The 21776-nt window shown below is 33.1% G+C and overlaps 1 protein-coding gene and 1 long non-coding RNA gene across 2 annotated transcripts in view; one reads left to right on the top strand and one right to left on the bottom strand.

The window, feature by feature from the left end:
- The window catches only part of LOC140440178 (uncharacterized), a 40203-nt gene extending 22320 nt beyond the window's left edge, over positions 1–17883 (bottom strand). The window contains exons 1-2 of the long non-coding RNA XR_011950795.1: positions 17241–17883; positions 16726–17031 (exon numbers count right to left, since the gene is read on the bottom strand). This is a non-coding gene — a long non-coding RNA (uncharacterized lncRNA). The remainder of the gene's footprint in view (positions 1–16725; positions 17032–17240) is intronic.
- Positions 4179–21055, top strand: LOC140440177 (farnesol dehydrogenase-like). Its single transcript, XM_072530498.1, has 4 exons — positions 4179–4335; positions 14293–14754; positions 15011–15157; positions 20942–21055. Exons 1-4 carry the CDS (start codon positions 4198–4200, stop codon positions 20981–20983), a joined length of 789 nt encoding a protein of 262 aa, XP_072386599.1. The 5' UTR covers positions 4179–4197; the 3' UTR covers positions 20984–21055.
- The last annotated feature ends 721 nt before the right edge of the window (positions 21056–21776 follow it).

The following is a 21776-nucleotide window of genomic DNA, read 5'->3' as shown; positions in this document are numbered from 1 at the left end:
AGACATACGAAAGAAAAAATGAAAAATACAGAACTTGGTAAACATCACTGGAATTTCAATGACTAATATCGTGTATTGCCTTCCCTTGCTCTAATAACCTCTTGCAGACGACGGGGCATATTTTCAATTTTTCTCCGGAATACATCTTGTGGTATGTTTTTCCACTCTCTCACTAACAGATCCTTAAGCTCCTGTGCGTTGTTAGGAGGAGGTGTATGGGTTTGAATAAGTTTTTTCAAATCGTCCCAGAGATGTTCGATGGGATTCAGGTCCGGAGACCTAGCTGGCCAGGGCACCCTCGTAATTCCAACTTCGTCCAAGTATTACATACTGATCCTGGCAACGTGCGGTCGCACGTTGTCCTGCATAAAAACGGCGTCTTCTCCTAGCCCGGCTATGGTGGGCATAACATGTTCTTCCAGAATCTCCGTAATGTACCTTCGTGCAGTTAAGGACCCATTTTCGATGAAGGGTAATTCTGTGCGGAAGTCGGAAGATATACCTCCCCAAGCCATGATCGAGCCTCCACCAAATGGCATTATTGGAGCAATGCAAGCTTGTGAAAATCGTTCACCGGTTCTCCTCCAAACTCTTACACGTCCATTGAATCCAGTTAGGCAGAAACGGGATTCATCTGAGAATAACACTTTGCTTCAATCATTAATTCCCCAATACGCGTATTGTCGAGACAAAAGCTAGTCGTGCAACACGATTCGCCCGGCCAAGTGGCGGTCCTGTAGTCATTACCCGAGAAGATAGTCCAGAAGAACGAAGTCTTCTCCTGACTGTTGCAAAGCTAACATTGCAATTTCGTACTTCCTGTAGGCAATTTCGATGCATAACCGCAGTTGAGGTCCAGTTTCGTAAAGCCTGAAACACAAGAAAACGGTCATCTCGTGCCGTGGTCGTTCTTCTTCGTCCAGATCCAGGTCGTCTGGTTAGCAAATTCGTCTTCCGAAAGCGTTGAAGCACTTGTTGAACCCTAGAAAGGCTTACGCCAACAGTTCTTGCGACTTGCCGTTGAGTGTGACCGTCTTCCACAAACGCAACAATGCGTGTGGTTTCAACAACAGTCAAGGCATTTTTGGCAAAAAATAAACAATAATAAACAATAACAAAGGCACTAATAAACACTAATGACGGCAATAATAAACGTTTGTTTGTTGCGTTTGAACAGAAAGTCGAAGCACAAATGAGACATTTAAAACAAGCGGCAGTTACAGGTACCGTTCATTTTGGGAAGTATACAGTTTTTCGCGAAATCGGAATTATTGGAATTCTTTGTTACAAAGGAAACTGCTAAGCTGACAACAATTCTCAGAAACATGCATTAGTTTGTATATGTGTTATTATTATTTACGATAAAGCTCGTTAAAAATGAAATAACGGCGATTTTTAAGGTGACCCGGATTTTATGATCGCGAGTGTATAAAAACACTTAAAATTAAAAGTCTTTCCTTACAATTACATTCAAATTTGGCGTGAAGAAGCGGTCTTGACTACGTCATGCGCGATGCGAACCGATTTTGGAACATTATGTATCATACCTTGTGTTCATTATACCAGGTGTCAATATATTTATTTAGTGCACGTTTAGAGTTTGCTGAGAGAGCACGTGTTCTTTTTCTTGCCTATTAGGTACGTAATTGTGTTTTATACTACTACAAAGGGATTCGGATCTCGAGAGTGAAAGTGATTTGAGTTGTGAATTGTCTAATAGTGACTTCGAGAGCGATTCAGACAGCAATTATTCATCAACGGATGAGGAAGAAGTCATTGATGGGGTACAAATGAGCGGCTGGACAGCCGTTACGGATCCGTTTGATGATAAGCTTCCAAGAGATATACCCGAATTTCGCTTTGACTATAGCGAATTGACGATTGACCCAGCTATTGACTTTTAAGATTGTATGGAAACTGTAAACTGTCATTTTTATAATAAATATTTTGCCTACCACATAGGGTATTATTATAAGGGGTTAAAAATTGGGGATAGAAGTTATTGGGGTAGAGATAGGGCAAGAAAAATAAACGAAACTGTTGTGAACGGCTCTCAGGGTTTATTTGGAGAACTGGGTCGTGGATAAGTTAATGAAACAATGGGATTGGATTGGGGCAACTGCAAAAATAAAATAAATGGGTACTTATATGAATCTCCTGGAACAAATAAACGCAAGAAGGTCCTTTAGCTATTTAAAATGGGACGCTGATTTAAGGAAACTTCCTGCTGGATGAAAGAAAAAGGCTCTTCCCTTCTAAAAAACACATTTAGGGAAAATTACACATTTATTACTGTTTCACTACAAACAGTAACAAATATAGATAATAACAATAAAATACAAAATATCAAAAACAGACTTACTATATCCTATCCGTTTAAAAACTTTAGAAGTTGGAGATACTATAAAAATTACAGTTGTAAATGGACGTTAATATCTTTTTAAGTAAAACTATGCATAGAGGTTAACATTTTTTTTTTTAAACAAAACAAAATATCAAATATTATTACATATTTACCAAATGACAAAAAAAAAAATTAAAGCTAGCTGTCAGATTCAATATTAAATTTTAAAACAGAACGAATAATATGACAGTTATGGCCATATCCTACGTTTATAATTTAAATTATTACAATATTATGAAAGCAATTATTAGAAAATGCTTATCTTCAAAAATCCACACAAAAAAGTTACCTGGATTTCACTAAAATTTCTATACTTTAAATTTCTGGACTTCACTGAACTTTAAAATTTCTAGGGTTAGAACTAGAGTTAGATTCAGCACCCTAAATAATAAATTCATCTCCAAACTGCGATAGAATAAAACATTCGAAATTGGCACACTGGACACAAACCTTAGACTCAGCTTTTTAAAAAACTTGAACCATGTTTGTATTTTTAAACTTTGTTGGAAACGCCGTTTTACAAATATCTCAGATAAGAGATGGCTTACAAATAAAAAACAGTGATTACTCTTATTGGAACTGACACATTACTTTGAGTATAAATCAATTTTCCTAACAAATTTTGCCGGCTTCTTCAAACTACACACAGACGTCTGTTCTCAATGACCAACCGTGCAAACCTCCATTATAATGTCTTCTTTAATTTTTGATGTTCTCCACCTCGCATCTATGTCGTATATCTGTATTTCCAGCTCTGGCCCATAGTGTCTTACCATCAATTTTTCTAAGTGTTTTCATCTCTGCTGTTTCTAACATCCTTTTTGTTCTCTCTGTGTCAGGTCTTGTTTCTGCCGCGTATATCATTATTGGTCTGATGACTGTTTTGTAAATTCTGCCTTTCGTTTCTTTCCCGATATTTTTATTTCTCCATGGGATAGAGACTTTGTGGCGTGAAATAAAAAAAGCTTCGAGAAAACATCCTGCCAGGTCCATTAACCATTGAAGGAAAATTGCAAGAAATATGGGATTTGTTTACATTAAAAATTTCTCAAAACTTGGTAAAAACTGTGCCTCGGAAAATTATGGATGACATTAAAAAGAAAGGGGATGTAACTCAGTGGTAAACTTCCATATTTTTTTTTATAAATATTTCATATTCTATGTGTTTTTTTTATTATTATTTTCTGTGTATTGTTCTTTGTTTATTCAATAGTTTTCATTACGTTATAAAATATTTTCTATAATTAAAAAATTTAAAAATGTTGTTCGATGCAGTAAAACTTCTAAAATTTACGCTGCGCTTTTATTTTTGTTCTCTAAAATTTAATTTTCTTATCAATCTAAGGTTGGGCCAACTGATATGGGAACGGACTCGTATTAGTGTCTTGAGATGTATCATCACCTTATACTAACATGCACCTATCATTGTTTAAAAAAGTTAAATAAAAGAAATGGTATGAAATAAAAAATATACTGTTTTACATATAATTTTGTTGAGCTAGTCAATCCTCCCAAGCACTGCAGGAGGAGTTAAGATTATTTTCCATTTCTCTAAATGTCCCGCACCTTAAAGAAGCGTTTCAAATCTGCGAAACAAGCAATTTCCGAACAACGCAATAAAATATGCACTGTTACATGCTTGTAATTACTTTAATACTAGTGATTATGCAGTAATTTGACATTAGACATGCATTTATCTTATAATTGCATTTCGTTTGAACATATTGCGCAATTATAAATCTAATTGGAATTGTTATTCAGATTTAAAAGCGTATAAAAACAAACAGATACTTATGTTACTGCGTTTTGTTAATAAACTCACGATGGTTCTTTCTATGGACAGGTGGAAAGGCAAAGTAGCCGTTGTTACGGGTGCCAGCTCTGGAATAGGGGCAGCCATTGCAGAACTTTTAGTGGAGAATGGACTTTTGGTAATAGTATTGAATATTTAATTAATAATATTATTGTTTTTATAACCTTCTCGACAAAAACTATTTTATAGTGTTGATTTTGCTGATATTATCATTCAGCCATCGCGTTCACTTCTGAACATAGGTTTCACTTAGTTTCTTTCAATGTTCTTAAAACTGGGCCGTTTGTAGTTAGTTTCCCGCTACTCTTTTTATGGGCCTTCATTTCATTCATCTTGTCCACAGTACATCTTGTGTTCTAACTAGGTGCCCTGTCTACTTTCACTTAAGCGTCGTGATTCTTTCGATCACGTCTTGAATGTCTGATCCTTGCTTAATGTGTTGCTTTGTTATGTGGTCTCAAAGGGTCACAACCAGCATTGCACGTTCCGTGGTCCATGTAACTCTGAGTTATTTTGCGGATTTTTGCGACAATGTTAAATTATCTGCTCTGCTTGGGATACATGGGAATTAAACTTCTTAGAGTATGGCTTAGTATGCCAAATGCAGAACATGTCAGGCCTATTAATTTTAATTTCTTTAATCTATCTACATTAAAACATTAAAGCTACTGCAACATCTCGCATTTCGATCCACACTATTCTCGGTCTCTTCATCACCCCTAACATATTGCTCTATCCTTCATTATTCCTTTGATTCATTGTTTGTATTCCAATGCTGGTCTGTCCCTCCTTCTTGGAGAGAAAGAAACCCTCTACTGGTTTTGGTAATAATTCATTATTCATTCTCATTATATGTCCGTAAAATAAAAATTGTTTTGACTCTATTGTATATACAGTGTTATAATTAGACTTCGGCAAATATGCAAATAAAAATGTAGAAAATATGTGCATAAATATGCACGTGTTTACCCGAAAATATGCAAATATTTTACAAAATATGCATACAAATAAATAAAAAAATCGTAAAATAGTAACAATTTTATTTAAAAAAAAAAAGTGTACATAACTAAATATTTCCCACTATTCATTAAGATTTACATTTATTTTAAGTAACTACATCATTTTTAAGTATGAATAAACTTATTTAGAATTATGGTAACAATAAATGACCAAGTGGTGTTCAAAATTTTCTAACAAAAACTTGTGGCTTCTGTCTGAGTACATATATTTATATATGGAAAAACACTGACTACTTCAGAAAGAATATGGTAACCTTTATTTTTTTCCATAGTAGCTTCAAATTTTTTTAAAATATCTTTTCCAATATTACCGACAACATGACGCAAATTCTTTTATTAATGCTGTACTTTCGAACAATGACAGCTTTGGTATTCTAACTGAGTAATTGTTTTTTGAACAAAACTAAAATTTGATTTTATAAATGTATGTTCTTGTTGAAGCAAGTTACTCTGAAAAGTTTGTTTAGAATCCAAAAGAGATTGGGAACTTTCATCTGTTAACGTATCAATTATGTTCTTTATTTTAACAAAATGATCTGCATAAAAATTAGCTGCTTCTAACAATGTTCCCCATCGCGTTAAAATAGGTTGTGGTGGAAGAGGAATGTTAGGTAGCATTTCTTTATAAAGTTGAATTCTTATAGGAGATTTAAGAAATACTTTTTTGACACTGGATATCATGGTATTTACAAGAGGAAACTTTTTTCGTATTTCCTCTGCAACTCTGTTTAATCCATGCGCTACACAAGTAACATGTATTAAATCTGGGAAAAATATTTTTAAATTTTGTCCTGCTTTCACCATATAAGGAGCAGCATCCGATAAAATAAGCAGTAATTTATTAAGTAAGTAAGGAATAGTTGTCGGAAGAAAAAAAGTTGCTAATGTTTCTTGTATAAAACGCGAAATTGTTAAAGCATTTGTTTTCTCAAGTTGCTGGCATGAAATAAGATGAGATTTTGGTAAGGTATCTTCTTTAAGAACACCAATCAATAAATGAGCAATATACTTTCCTGAGGAATCAGTGGTTTCGTCTACAGATATGTAAAAATAATTATCTGCAATTTCTTCCTTAATATTAATTAACACCGACGAGTATAGCCCGTTCACATTATTTCTTCTTAGAGACCGATCACTTGGAACATTAAGTTTGCAATATTTTTTTAGAAACGAACTAAAATTTACATTTGCTAATTTTGAAAGCGGTATGTTTGCAGACAATAATGCGCGACACAAGTCTTCATTAAAAGTTTCTTGCTCATCTAATTTTTTTGAAGTAGATTGGAAACATTTAGCCATTGAAGTTTGATGTTTTCCTCCTATTTTTCCTTTTTTTGCAATGTGTGAAGCAGTTCTCACATGTTGGTCTATCTGAAATTTCTTCTCACATGCTATCTATAAATAAAAATAAAAACCTTTATTTTAACCCAACCTTTAAAATATAAAAATATACAAGGTGCTTTTGGTTAATCAAATAACTGGTTTGGAAAAAAAACACTCGCTAAGTGTTTTAAATGCAGTATTAATCCACAAATTAGTTTTTGTTACTAACCATTAGTACATCATATAACTTATTTTAAAATTCAACAAAAGTTTTTTTCTGTTAATTCAATTACAATAAAAATAATTGTGTTTTAGAATAGCTAACTTCATAAAAAAAAGTAAAGGTGAAAAATTTTTCTAAATACACACCATTGTATTGTACCATGGACAATTTTTTCTCACTAAAGGAAGCTATTTTTCATTTAAAAACAACCTACGAGTACTAAATTTCAAGTAAATACGTTTATTGGTTTTAAAGTTATTGTTGTTATTAACTAAAAGAATTTAATTTTTTTTAATTTTAACACCCTGTATCTCGAAAAGTAAATAAGTTTGACCCCTCATTAACTATATCGTTTTGTTCAATTTTTCGAGAAGTATCTACAGTCAAACGTTGTAAGTGTCATTTGGAAACACCCTGTATGTGTGAAATATTAGATATTTAATAGAAAATATTAGATACTTACAATTTTGCCACAGACTGAACAGTAGATTTTTCCCATATCCATAGACAGCTCTTTATAAGGTTTAATCCAAGTTGAAGCACTGGTTGTTTTAGGCATTATAAAATCACAATCTTCCTTTTTGTTACGCACAACGAGTGCTTACGCTTTGAATATCAAAACAAAGATGATTTACAAATCTGAGCATCAAATTAGAAATGTTTAGGTACCTAATTCAATAAACTGGGAGATTTTGGAAAATCCCTAAATTAGGAACAAAACTATTAGCCGTTTACCTGCTGTTAAGATACAATAAATTGTAGATAGATTTGGGGATTAGATCATAAAATGCAAATGAGTGAACCCTTAGCGATTATCCAATAACTGAATGCCTCAGTGACCGAGACTTTCTAAGAATGTTGAGGGCTACTTAAATTGATCTTCTTTGAAATTGTAAATGTTTTGTACCTGTAGAGATTACGTACTTAGATCATTTCTTGATTAAAATGACTACAAAATTTTATACAAGAATTGAAATAAATTGGTATGTTTAAAAATTTTCAAATACAGTATAAAAGTCTGAACTTTTATGCACTTTATGCAAACTTTTATACAAATATGCCAAAATATGAAATATTTGCATAAAATATGCACAATATGCAAAATATGCAATATGCATATTTGCCGAAGTCTAGTTATAATATATCCTTGCTATTTTTCTTCTGATTTCTTGATTTAATTTGTTATCGAGATATGACATACTCTTCTTAGATGGTTTATTTCTACTTCGCGTCAATTCGTCCCTTGTCTTTTTCCTTTTTTCACTATTCTTCTATAATTTTAAAAAATTCATACTTTTTCAATTCCAAGATAAGTTACCTTATTTGTTACTGGATATAAGGTACCATTTTCGTTAATAGTATTAATATTGAGCAGATTATGTCTTGTAAATATGGTAACATTAGATTTTTGTCACACTAAGGCAAAACCCAACGATTCAAATTTTTAAGTAACTTTAAAGTTAGCTGTTTAGCGTTCGTCCGATACTTTTTCAGAGGATTGGAGAATTATATCTTGCTATTTTCACGACACAGGTCTCCTCCATTCTGCTTATGTGGTTATTCCATTCTTTTTTCTATTTTGTGTCCATTCTTTTATACACTGTCATTTACATTTTCTTCTAATGTCTTTACTTCTCTTTCGATCTCTCAGCGTATTTCCTGTAATTCTTCTCAGTACCCTCATGTCTGCCGTTTCCAGTAGCTTTTGCGTTGTAGCTGTGTCAGATTCTGTTTCTAAGACATATGTCATTATTGGTCTTACACTGGCTTTATACATTCTTGACTTCATCTCAGTGTAAATGTGTCTGTTTCGCCATATAGTATTATTAGGGCATCCTGCCAGTTTATTTGTTTTTTGTTTTTGATCTCTCACTTCTTTGTCTAGGTCTCCGTAGCTAGACGGTGTAATTACCAGGTATTTTATTTCCATTACGTGTTCAATACTGATGCCATCAATTTCTATTTTACCTCTGGTTGGTTCTTTGCTGACTACTATTGGTTTGGTTTTCTGAGATGAGATTGTCATATTAAATTATTTTCCTCTTATGTTAAATCTGTGGATCAGTCTTTGCAGATTATCTTCATTTTGGGCTATCAATATTTTAACAGAGTATTTTTATTTCTTTGTTTCCCATTCTGTCTCCTCTTCCTTTGCTAACGCTTTTGACGATTTTATCCATGATCAAATTGAAGAGCATGGAGCTCAATGAATCCCCTTGTCCTATTCCGCTGCCTATTTCTATAGGTTCTGTAAGTTGTCCATCTATTCTGACTTCCATTTTCTTGTTTTGGTAGATGTTTTTGATAATTTCTATAATATTTAGGGGAACTTTTCTATTATACAGAAGATGGATTACGTCTTTGAGTTTTACTCTGTCAAACGCTTTCTTTAGGTCAATCAGACACAGAAATGCTGGTCTATTATACTCTAGTTATTTCTCAGTAATTTGCTTTATAACTAATATTGCATCTCTACATGATCTTCCAATACGAAAATCCTGTTGTTCATCTGCTAAACTTATCCTCTGATTTATTATCACTTGCAAAATTTTAGTTGTAAGTTTTAGCGTAGTATTTAACAAGTTTATACCTCTGTAGTTTTCTGGTTGTTTTTTATCTCCTTTATTAAATAGTAGAATTAATTCGCTCGTTCTCCATTCTTCTGGTATTTTATTGTGTTTTATAATTTTATTAATTAATGTTGTTAATTGTTCTGTCACTGCAGCTCTACAATATTTCAGTAATTCGTTTGGTATTCCGTCTTTACCTACTGCTTTTCTGTTCTTCAGCTTTTCAAGTATTTACTATACTTTACTATATTTACTACATTTACTATTTAAGACTTGAATACTTGAAATACTTGTTAATGTTATAAATGACAAACTCATCAGCATACTGCATCATCAGCAAACCTGTGGATGATCATCTGGGACCTATTACAGAATTGTTATTCGAGCTTACATAAACTTTTCTTTGCGTTAGAAAATTGCACAGGGCATTACATACTCTCGCAGGAACATCTGCCTGAATTATTTTTTCTCTTAACATAGTGATATGAATTGCTTTATAGGCGAGGCACTTTTTATATCGAGAAATGCAACAAAGATGCAGATAATGCAGAAATATAACCAATATAAGCAAGTTATTTGAAACATATAGCTGTCTTTTGTTAAATAAGAAACTGCGTAAATAGTACTAAACCCATTTTTAAAACCAAATTGTTTCAACGGAAAAAAGGCAGTGCTGGTCGAATCAAATTCTAATCGGTGTTTATTAATCCGTTCAAGAGATTTCATGACGCAGCATAATAAGGAAATAGGCCTATAAGATTCTGCAAGGTTGGGATTTTCCTGTGGTTTGGGGATTGGTACAACTACAACATTTTTCCATTCCTTAATTACAGTGTTATATAACCAAATATTGTTAAAATTTTCTATAAGAAATAATTTACCGACAATTGGTGAATTCCATGTCATATCGTACGTAACTTGATTCATAACTGGAGTTGTATAACTGGTACTTTTTAATGAAAGGAAGCATCTTTATCTAGGAAGCATCATATCAGCAGATGGCAGAGTTAAGATAGATGTACAAAACCGAATAACCCAAAGGAAAAAATGCATACGAATACTGAATTCATTTCTGTGGTCTAATAAAATAAAGATGCATACCAAACTTCGCGTATACAGAGCAATTGTAGAACCAATTACCACATATGGTGCCGAATGTTGGACGATGACAAAGAATGAACGAGATAAAGTAGACGTTGTGGAAATGGATTATCTTAGAAGGTCATGTCGAATATCGAGAATGAAAAGAATCAGGAATGAGGAAATACGAAACCGTACAGGAATTAGAGATACTCTTTCAGATAGAATACAAGGAAGGCAATTACAATGGTATGGTCACGTGATGAGAATGGAGGAGGAGCGGTGGCCAAAGAAAGCCTTAATGTATGTTCCGCCAGAAAGAAGGAAAAGGAGAAGACCACCAAATTCCTGGAGAAGAGAAATTACAAAAACAATGCAATCTAGAGGCTTAGAAGAGGGAGATTGGAGAGATAGGAAAAGATGGAGGCTGAAATGCGGGAAGCGGCAATCGCCGTAGGACCCCCGTTATATGATGATGATGACTTTTTAATGAAAATTGTATTTAAGTAAATTTCAAAGCATAATTAAATATATCATTTTGAACAACTGTATTATCTACTAAATCCTATACTTCCTGATCTGCTAAACTTGGGGTTATATTTTGCAAATAATTTCTATCCAGTCATAGTTACTACATTTATGGATAGGTAAAGGATTTTTCCTGTTGCTATAGTTCCTTAGATGGAGTATTTTTGTTAAGCTTAGCGCAATAGTTAACCTAGTAACTCTTAGCCTTGTTTTTAAAAGAAATGTCGCCGTTTTTTCTTTAACGTGTATGTATATAATTTTCTATATTACTGTTGTTAATATAATTATGTAAAGCTTCTTTTTTATAACGAACGAGATTATCACATACATATGAATAGCAAGAGACAAATCGCCAAATGGAAGAAGATCATTGGGACGACCGAGGAAAAGATGGTCAGACAACGTCAATTGAGGCTAAAAACCAAAGTAAAACAGGCATTTATAAAGTAGGAAGAAGAAGAAGACTTTATCACAGTTACTATCCCACCAATTGAAATCAGATTGATTACATGCTAGTAAATAAGAGGTATAGAAACAGCTGTACATCTGTCAAAACATACCCGGGGGCAGACATAAATTCTGATTATGTACCAGTTGTAGGTAATTTCAAAGTCAGAATTAAGAAGGTTACAAGTAAGTCGATGAAGAAGTATGATGTTAGAAAACTGAAATACCACAATGTTCAACTGTAGGTGAGTGAAAACCTCAATACAAAGGTGCTAAAATGCAGATATGCAGAAACTATAAAGGAAAGTCTGACCATCATACAAGAAACAGTGGGAGAAATAAAAGAACAGCACCTGATAAAAGATACAGAGCAACGAAAATCGTGATGATCGATGAAATACTTGAACTTATGCACCAGAGAAAAAAAAACAAAGAAAATCTCCAAGACTATAAAAGAATACATACCAATGTCAGAAGAAAGATAAGAAAAGCCAAAGAGAAACGAAAAACAGAACAATGTCAAGAAATAGAGGAGTATCAGAGTCGATATGATAACTTCAATGTTCATCGAAAGGTGAAGGAAATAGCTCGAAAGTTCTGAAAACGCAACAGCGAAAAAATAACTGATGATGAAGGCAATCTTTCCATAACCAAAGAAGAAAAATATGGGAAGAATACTTGGAGAAACTTTTCCACGACCTTAGAACAATACAAGAATCCTCCATTCTAAGAAGAAAATTCAGGTCCCGATATCCTACCAGAAGAAATAACGGTAGCCGTCAGACAATAAAGGATGGAAAGGCCCCGGGACTTGATGAAATTCCTGCAGAACTGTGAAGCTCTTGATGATGTAAAACAAATAAAAATAATAACTGAAATATTTAGAGTGTCTCAAATCGGAGTTCGTATCATTGCCCAAAAAACCAGGAGCAAATGTTTGTGAAAACTATAGGATCATAAACCTAATGAGCCATCTGCTGTAGTAGCTGTTTTTAAAATTCATCCACAAAAGAATTTACTGAAAATGCGGGGAACAAATTGCGCCCAATCAGTTTGGATTTGTGAACGGCGTTGGTACGAGTATTTTATTTATTTGGCGTGCAGGTATTGTTTCAGAAATGTAGAGATGTCAGCTGTAATGTTTTGCATGCTTAATTGACTACAAGAAGGCTTTTGATAGAGTCAGGCATGAACAATTGATGGAAGTGCTGAATAGGACAGGGATTGACGGAAGAGACCTAAAAATATTAGCTAATCTGTAATAGAATCAATCAGCGGTACTCCGAATAGATGGAAAATATAAAGATCAGGTCAAAATCTTAAGGGGAGTAAGACAGGGGTGCATAATTTCACCACTGATATTCAATTTTTACTCGGAGCACATTTTTGAGAAGAGGCTCTAAAATATATTGATGAAGGCATCTAAATAAATGGAGTCAAGCTCAATAACCTGCAGTATGCAGATAATGCACTAGTGTTTTCCAATATCATTGGAAAGAACTGGTTCTTTCATCAGAAGGGCTGCAAAACTTAATGTACAAAATGACGGAAACAAGTAGAATATATGAACAGGATATAAACACCAGCAAAACCAAGCTAATGATCATCAGCAAGGAAAACGTAACTAGAGCAAAGCTGTATGTGAACCAAATGAGAATTGAACGTGTCTCACAGTACAACTACTTGGGAACTATAATTAATGCATCATGAGACAATACCCAAGAGAATAATGTCGCATCGGAATGGCAGAAAGTGCATTCTTTACTGTGAGCTCAGTGTTTAAAAGCCATGACCTCACCCTAGATACAAAAATAAGGCACCTAAAATGTTACGTGTACTCAGTGCTTTTATACGGAGTAGAAACGTAGACACTGAAGGCGGAAACTTGATCAAAACTTCAGGTTTTTGAGCTATGGTTATACAGAAGGATCCTGAAGATACCATGAACAGACAAAATCACCAATGAAGAAGTACTACCGAGGATGAATACAATCGCGGATTTGGTCAATATCGTGAAGGGCCGTTAGCTGAGTACTTGGGACATATAACAAGAAATCAAGGCAGATATGAGCTACTAGAATGCATTTTGCAAGATAAAATTGAAGGAAAAAGGGCCCCAAGATGAAGAAGAATATCCTGGCTTGCCAACCTGAGAGCATGGTATAGAAAGACCTCAACACATCTATTCCGTATAGCAACCAACAAAGTCATCATAGCCTAAAAAGTAGAAGAATCCCACCAAGGCAGTGGTGACAGATTAGCTCTTTTGAAAGGCTTATTGATTGAAATTAAACATGTAGCGGCATATTCAATGCCTTCCATGAAACATTTATATTGATAATTTACATTTGGTAGTTTTGGTTTATTACTGAAATATAAAATACAAGTTCGTTCGTATTCCATCCAGTTAGCTTTCCTAGTGTTCCATTTGGTTTTTGGTTGTATTGTATTACTAAACTGTTCCATAAGACATGTTAAGTTTCATAAGAATAAGAAAAAGATTCCCATCCAAGATCTGTTACCACCGTCCAGTTAGTGTCATCAGCGATGTCTGAAGATACTAGTGGTAAATTGCTAGAAGAGTTTTGACCCGACCGAGTATGTTGTAGGTGACATATCATTTAAAATTACCAGGTTATTTTGATTTAATGCATTTACCATATTTTTCCAGATTGATTAATTTTATAGGAGCCCATAGGTCATGGGGGGCGTTAAAATATTCTCCAATATTGATGTACCATTTATGTTACTAAAAAGATTGGAAAAAATGTGCACAGTAATTGAAACATTTAGACCACATTTTTTTAAACTTTATTTAGTTGTTTTTAACTAATATAGCTATCAGATATTCCTATAAAGTTTATTTCAATAAAAATTTTTTATAGGTAGTAGGTGTTGCTAGAAGAAAAGAAAGAATAGATGCGTTAGCTCACAAACTTCGGGACAAAAAGGGCAAGTTGTACTCAGTCAAAGCAGACCTCACCAAAGAAGAGGATATAAAAGACATTTTCAAATGGACTTCAGCAAATGTTGGTCCTGTAGCTATCTTAATTAATAATGCTGGTTGCGTATTTAAAACAGGTCTAATAGATGGCGACACAGAAGCATGGAAAACCACTATAAATGTTAATCTGTTAGCATTATGTATAGCAACGAGAGAAGCAATTAGTATTATGAAAAAGAATAATATTGATGGGCACATTATTCATATAAATAGCGTATTAGGTCATAAAGTAAGTAATTTTCCACAAGTGTCCGTATATCCAGCAACCAAACATGGAGTAACTGCTTTGACAGAAACACTAAGGAACGAACTAAATGCTTTAAAATCAAAAATAAGAGTGACGGTAAGCAACTACTTATAAACGGTATAGTATATATTAATTTTCTCTAGTATAAAGACATGAATATACTTCCTTGTCTCTGTGATAGGAGCAATGTAAAGAGGTGTGTCTAATTTTGCCTTACACTGAAATGTGACTTAGATTTACTTATTAGTAGGAGTTACTTGGTGTTTATTAACTTCATTAAAGTACCAAATTAACTAAAACAGCTATTTTATCTTAGTATGTATTTATGTTTCAAATATTGAATAAATTTTAGAGCATAAGTCCTGGTTTAGTTGATACAGAAATGATTGACGAATTTAAAAAGACTGAATTTTACGACCAAATGAAAGGTTCAATATTAAAATCGGAAGATATAGCTGATGCGATTTTATACGCCCTTTCCACGCCACCACATGTACAGGTAACTATTTAAAAAATATTATGACTTCCTAAAAGGATGTTTTTACAATGTATAAAAAAAAGTGAAATAACTTACTTTCAAAATATAAGGATAAATACTAAAGGTGCTAAAGTAGAGGTCCACCTAATTTAAAAGTTAACATATTAGTTTGAAATTCGTCTATTTGAAATGTGGTGCCATCATGACAATCTGTATTTTGCACACTGCTGCTTTGAAAAGGTTTGTGATTGTTATGTTGAACAACGTACCTACGTAGATTTTTCAGCCAAAAAGTCCTTCCCCTTCTGGTCCTCGTTTTTCTCTTACTTTTCCTTGTAGAATTAATTGTAGAACCCATATCTTTCGCTGTTCTTCATGATGTGACCGAGGTATTTGATTTCGGCTGTTTTTATTGTGGTTTGTATTCTTAATAAAATGTCCTGATTAGTAACGTGGTCGGTATAGGATATATTCAGGATTCGACGATAAAGCCAAATTTCGAAAGGCTCAATTTTCTTTAAGGTAGTGTCTGTGAGAGTCCACGACTAAACTTCGTACAACAGTATAGGAAAGATATAACATCGTAGTACCTGTTGGGTCAAAACTCCCAATAAGAATGTCCCATTTGCTTGTTGTCTAATAGCAATGTCTCATATTAAGAATAAAATATATAATATAGATAGATGTATCAATATTTTTCTTAACCCTTTCAATACCGCTTTTTTCAGCAAACGAAAAAACAATTTTCGCCTAAAATGTACTTAAAACAGTTCATATTATACTTTTTAAACATTAAACAAATATAACATGTATATATAACAAAAATTGTACCCAAAAGCACTTAACAAATCTAAAAAACTAGTGCACATAAAACATAAAAAAGCAATTTCTTTCCTTTTGAACGCACAAATGGACATTGCACTTCTGATATTTCCGTCTTGATTTTCCTGTATAACCAGGGTTTTTGCATCTTAAAGGTACATGTAGCTGTGGATGCTATGGAAAATGTCCAATATTATCAAATTGAACTTCAGTAAGAGGTCTAATTTCAATGTCTTGGCGTTTTGCAGCTACTGCTGGACTAGATGTACCGCCTAAAGGTCTTCCCGGTTTTCTGTTATTGGAAGAGTTGACTTCTATATGGGCTTCACCGGGTTTCATGCTAAAGTGTAGAAGGTCTATGATATTTTTTTGTATAATTCCTAAAGTATGCATGTCCTGTTTATACTCTAACCAGAAGTTTGTTAGGTGTTTGTCAACAGTATGAAAGATTAGCCGAACAGTCCACTTTCTAAAACGATTTTTTGTTCTGTAAAACGCAATAAGAGCATCTGTTTTATATATGCCACCCATGGACTTATTATAATTGTGTATAAAGTGATATGGACATGTAAGAAGAACTAGCGACAGCAGACGGGTAAAGAGAATAACCGAATGGAGCCCCATAAGAAGGAGGAAAAGAGGACGACCTTGAAGATCCTGGAAGAACGAAGTAGACGACGCCATGAGTAAAAGAGGCCTAAACGATGGAGAATGAACAACTTCGGGTCTACTTACGTCAACAAACCCCAATGAAATTGTATACATACCATTATCACTGGCTTGTTATTTAACCATCTGGTTGCTACAATTCCATCAGAAGAGATAATTTTTTCCCTTGATCCTCTCTCGTTTTTTGAAAAATCTTGTACATCAGTTAGAGGTGGTTTAGAAAATCTATTGATCCTTGCACTACCAGCAACAAGTATTGATTTTGGGTAGAGAATTCTCTGTCTTACTTATATTTCTTCTTCGCAGACACTGTCATCACTAACACATCCCTCTATGTCGTACAGTTTTTAAAGTTCTTCTAACAGTTCCTTCTCCGTGAAATATTTTATTGGAGGAATTTTACTCTGAAAATAAAAACAAAACACTTAGTCATTTTGGATACAATTGTGCCCATAGAATTTGATTTATTACACTTTTATATTTGAAAAAAGTTAATGTCAATAAAATATATTTACAGTTAGTAAGAAGTAACATTACTTTCAACATTGCACTGAAATATAAACCGCGAGTGACTTTTATTCAAACTGATATTTGAAGAAACAAGTACACTTACCTCTTACGAACTACGCAATTGCCACCATATTGCTTTTAACAATAATTTGCTTTTAGAATAAAACTATCCATGCTCCATCTGGATTATCAAATTAGATAATATCTAATTTGATAATCCAGATGGAGCATGGATGAAATTTTTTATTTAATAATTATTAATAATTTAATAATTTAGATTAAAATTGGCTAATTATAGATAATGATGACTAGTAGATAATAGTTAAAATACAAAAATAATAATGTAAATTAATTCATATTAAAAATGGCTAATTACGATGCGGTGGCATGATCGGAGCGCGGACGAAGGTCTACGGGATTTGTGACGTCAGTGGTGAAAGGTCAAAGCGGAGTGAAGGGGGACTCTTTCTACTACTTATAATTTTTTGGGTACAAAACGCAGAAGTATTATACTTATAGAATGTAAATTTCTTTAAACTGGTTTAAGTTACATATTCCTGTAGAATTATACAGATTGAACGAATTTAAAACGGAACATACGATTTAATATATGTCTGTTTGAACTGCATTTGAAATAGTGGACCAATATAAAACTTGGACAAAAAGAAATCCATACCCGGTGATAGACATTGTATAAAATATCGTTCAACTATCTGTCTCCTTTAAAGGAAAATAGGAGCTTGCCTAATAGTCGGAGAGATAGAGCCGAAATTTTGAACTAATCAGTAATATGACATTTCTCTATTGGAATATATTCATTGTAACTGGGTTAAGACTTTGCCTTACAGGCGGACGACCCTCGTGGTACAGGGGGTGGCTATACAGGGATGAAGTTGTAATTTTTTTCGGAAAAATTAACGATCGATAATATGGCTGAAAATTTGCCCAGAGTAAGATCTTGGTATAACTAGACGAAATCCCAAAGCGCGGACGCGAGAGTGGATACATAAGGGGTGGCGGACAGGGATGAAATTGCAATTTTTTGGGGAAAAATTAACGATAAGTAATATGTCCGCCATTTTCATGGCTCATTATTTAGCCCATAAAAACTCATTTAGTCCAAAAGAGCGGACAGCTGGGTTGGTACAGAGAGCCATAAAACGGGGTCAAATGTACCACTTGCCTGCGCATTTTAGGTCTCGGTAACAATTTTCAAACTGATTTTATTATGATATTTTTATACCGATTGATTTGAAAATTTGTATGCTCACTTCTGTTACTATTCTGAAAAGCATCAAGTAGAGTTTTTCTCAAAATTTTCCAAAAAAATTTCCGTAAATGAAAATTTTTGTAATTTTTTGAGGTAAAATCTAATTTGTAGAATCCTTTCGATTTTCTGTCAGTTATACCATGAATTTTTCCAAAAATTTTCAAACAATTTTTCCGATAAGAAAGAAAAATTAGAAAAACTTTAAACATTTCGTCATTTTTCTCACTCTCACTGATGTCATCACATTCATCATCCTCGTCACTTTCACTTTCAATAATATCACATTCATTATCTGCTTCATTTTCAATCACTACTTCTCGAATTGATTCTGGCATCTGAGGTCCACTAAACCATTTGAATTTATATGTTTCACCTTCAAACTCCCAACCATGATCTTCAACAATCAATTCTGTTGGTACTTTTTTATGAGCATTTGTCCAAATATTTGAAATATAATGGGCTCTCAGTAGATGTTGGTGTAATTCATCTTGACATGGTGGTAAGCTTGAAGCATCGAAATTATTTAGTTTTTTTTTTAAAAGGCTCGTTCATATCATGCAACTTATACTGCCGGTTAAATAGTGAAAATCTGACATCGTTTACTTTTCTTTTTGGAATTGTTCTCGTCAGTCCTGTTCCATATAAGTGACATATGAAAGTTTCTAAGGTTTCAAAAACTTCATTACAATCGAAGTCAGTTTCACCAAGTTGGATAAAAGCATCTTGATACTTATTACATTTAGTGCATGCGTCTAGAATTACTTACATTAATAACTAATGAAAAAAAAATTCAATCAATTTGAAATTTAAAAAAAAATATTTAAAATATCTAAGTACAAAGTAAATTTCAAAACTTAAAAAATTAATAATTTCACTATTAAATTGATTTTTATTAATAATTATTTGTAAAATGTTAAAGGAATTCTACAAATTGAATTTTACCTATTGATAAATAGAAATAATATATTTTGTATTTGATTATTAATATAATAATAAATAAAATTTTTCTTATATCTGAACAACCATTATTTATGCAATATAAATTTAAAAACCTTTTTATTGTAATAAAAAATAAGTAAAATTACTATTTGTTATACCAAAAATATTTAATAGTTAACATTATAAAATTACTTTAATTTAATAAAATATCAAATATCAAACATTTATTCAATTAAAAATTAATTCGTAAAATATTTATATTTAAGAAAAAAATGTGATTTGTAAAGTAAATCTAAATAAATAGTTTGAAAAAAAAAACATTATCATAATATCATTTTAAAACTACAAAATATTCTATAAAAGTTTCAGACGATGACGTAGTTTTATCAAATGTTTTAGAAAAGTTTTTCTAATTTTTTTTTCTTATCGGAAAATTCGTTTGAACATTTTTGGAAAAAAATCATGGTATAACTTACAGAAAATCGAAAGGATTCTATAAATTAGATTTTACCTCAAAAAATTACAAAAATTTTCATTTACGGAAATTTTTTTGGAAAATTTTGAGGAAAACTCTACTTGACGCTTCTGAAAATAGTAACAGAAGTGAGCATACAAATTTTCAAATCAATCGGTATAAAAATATCATAATAAAATCAGTTTGAAAATTGTTACCGAGACCTAAAATGCGCAGGCAAGTGGTACATTTGACCCCGTTTTATGGCTCTCTGTACCAACCCAGCTGTCCGCCCTTTTGGATTTAGAGTTTTTAGGGGCTAAATAATGAGCCATGAAAATGGCGGATAATTACTTATCGTTAATTTTTCCCCCAAAAAAATTGCAATTTCACCCCTGTCCGCCACCCCTTATGTATCCACTCTCGCGTCCGCCCTTTGGGATTTCGTCTGGTTATACCAAGATCTTACTCTGGGCAAATTACAACTTCATCCCTGTATAGCCACCCCCTGTACCACGAGGGGCGTCCGCCTGTAAGGCAAAGTCTTAACCCAGTTACAATGAATATATTCCAATAGAGAAATGTCATATTACTGATCAGTTCAAAATTTGGGCTCTATCTCTTGGACTATAAGGAAGCGATAAGTGGTTTGACAGCATAATAACTGCTTGTGTAGTCTAGTTTTCACAGTGATTCTAGGCAACCTATTTGGGTGGAGTTTTGACTTGTTCTTGAATGAATTCAGAATCCAGCAGCCCGCTGAAGTATTGGATTTTTATAATATAATTATTTGACAACCTTTTGTTGGCCAACCACCTAGAGCGGAGTTGAGCCGAAATACATTGATTTCGTATGTTCCGTTTTAAATTCGTTCAATCTGTATATGCATTCAAATTAATGGGTACAATTCTACCCAACATGACTAAAAGGGTTAAAAAAAGAACTGTTTTATTTTTAGTAAAGCTTTGATTTAGCTAAGCAATATTAAACCACATGTACATATAGATGTATGTTTAATGAGTTATTACGAAATCGCTATGTAGCGATTTCTAAAAACAATTTAACTTTCATACAAAGAAACAATATTGCTTTGATTAATGTTTTTATTTAAAATTTTATAACGAACTATTTATGTTTTCAGATTCACGAACTAACTATTAAGCCAGTGGGGGAACAATTTTAAGTTGCTTAGTTTTTAAACCGATAAAGTTGGCGTGTGTCTTGTTTTAAATTAATAAATTTTCATTTTTATAAACTAGTTTATTTATTCTAGAAATAAATTTTTATCATGGAGGGTGTACAATAAGTCAATTGGCTGCAGTACGATTTATAGCAACGAGGTTCTCAACAAAAAAAAATGAAAAGACGAATCAAGACACAATGACGAAAACAACCGAAAATACGTCATTAAAAAGATACAGACTAAGTCTAAGTCCTCCCAGAAATCCACAACAAATCCAACACCAGAGACATTCAGGACTATGGCGTAGACCTCCAAAAGCTCCACGAGTACGTCATTCATAGATATGGATATGGAAGTCGTAGTTGACGCAGATGAAATCATCAAAACTCATGGAAAAGAATATCGAACATAATTACAAGAGATACTATTACAGCCCAAGTCCAGTATTAGAAGAGATAATATTAAAGCGCAAGTCCAATAAAATCCAGATTCGATAAGAGGTCTCTACCTGTATTTATAGTACGAGTGATAAAGGAATAGAAAAGGACCAAAAAGAAAGTTGACCACACTAAGGCACTTAAATGCGATAATTGAAAACCTAAACATATATCACGTAACCATAAAATGCGCAAAATGTGCCCCAAATCACAGAGCGATAAAATGCACATTTCCGCAAGATCCAACAACGAGATCAAACTACGGATATTGCAGAAAATTCCCATATAGGCCTGGAAACCACATGGACGACATGTGGTTTCAACAAGACGGACAAGACATAATTCAATTACTGCAT

The sequence above is a fragment of the Diabrotica undecimpunctata genome, chromosome 4, assembly GCF_040954645.1.
Source record: "Diabrotica undecimpunctata isolate CICGRU chromosome 4, icDiaUnde3, whole genome shotgun sequence".
NCBI classification, from domain to species: Eukaryota; Metazoa; Arthropoda; class Insecta; order Coleoptera; family Chrysomelidae; genus Diabrotica; species Diabrotica undecimpunctata.
This window is presented reverse-complemented; position numbering and strand designations above follow the sequence as displayed.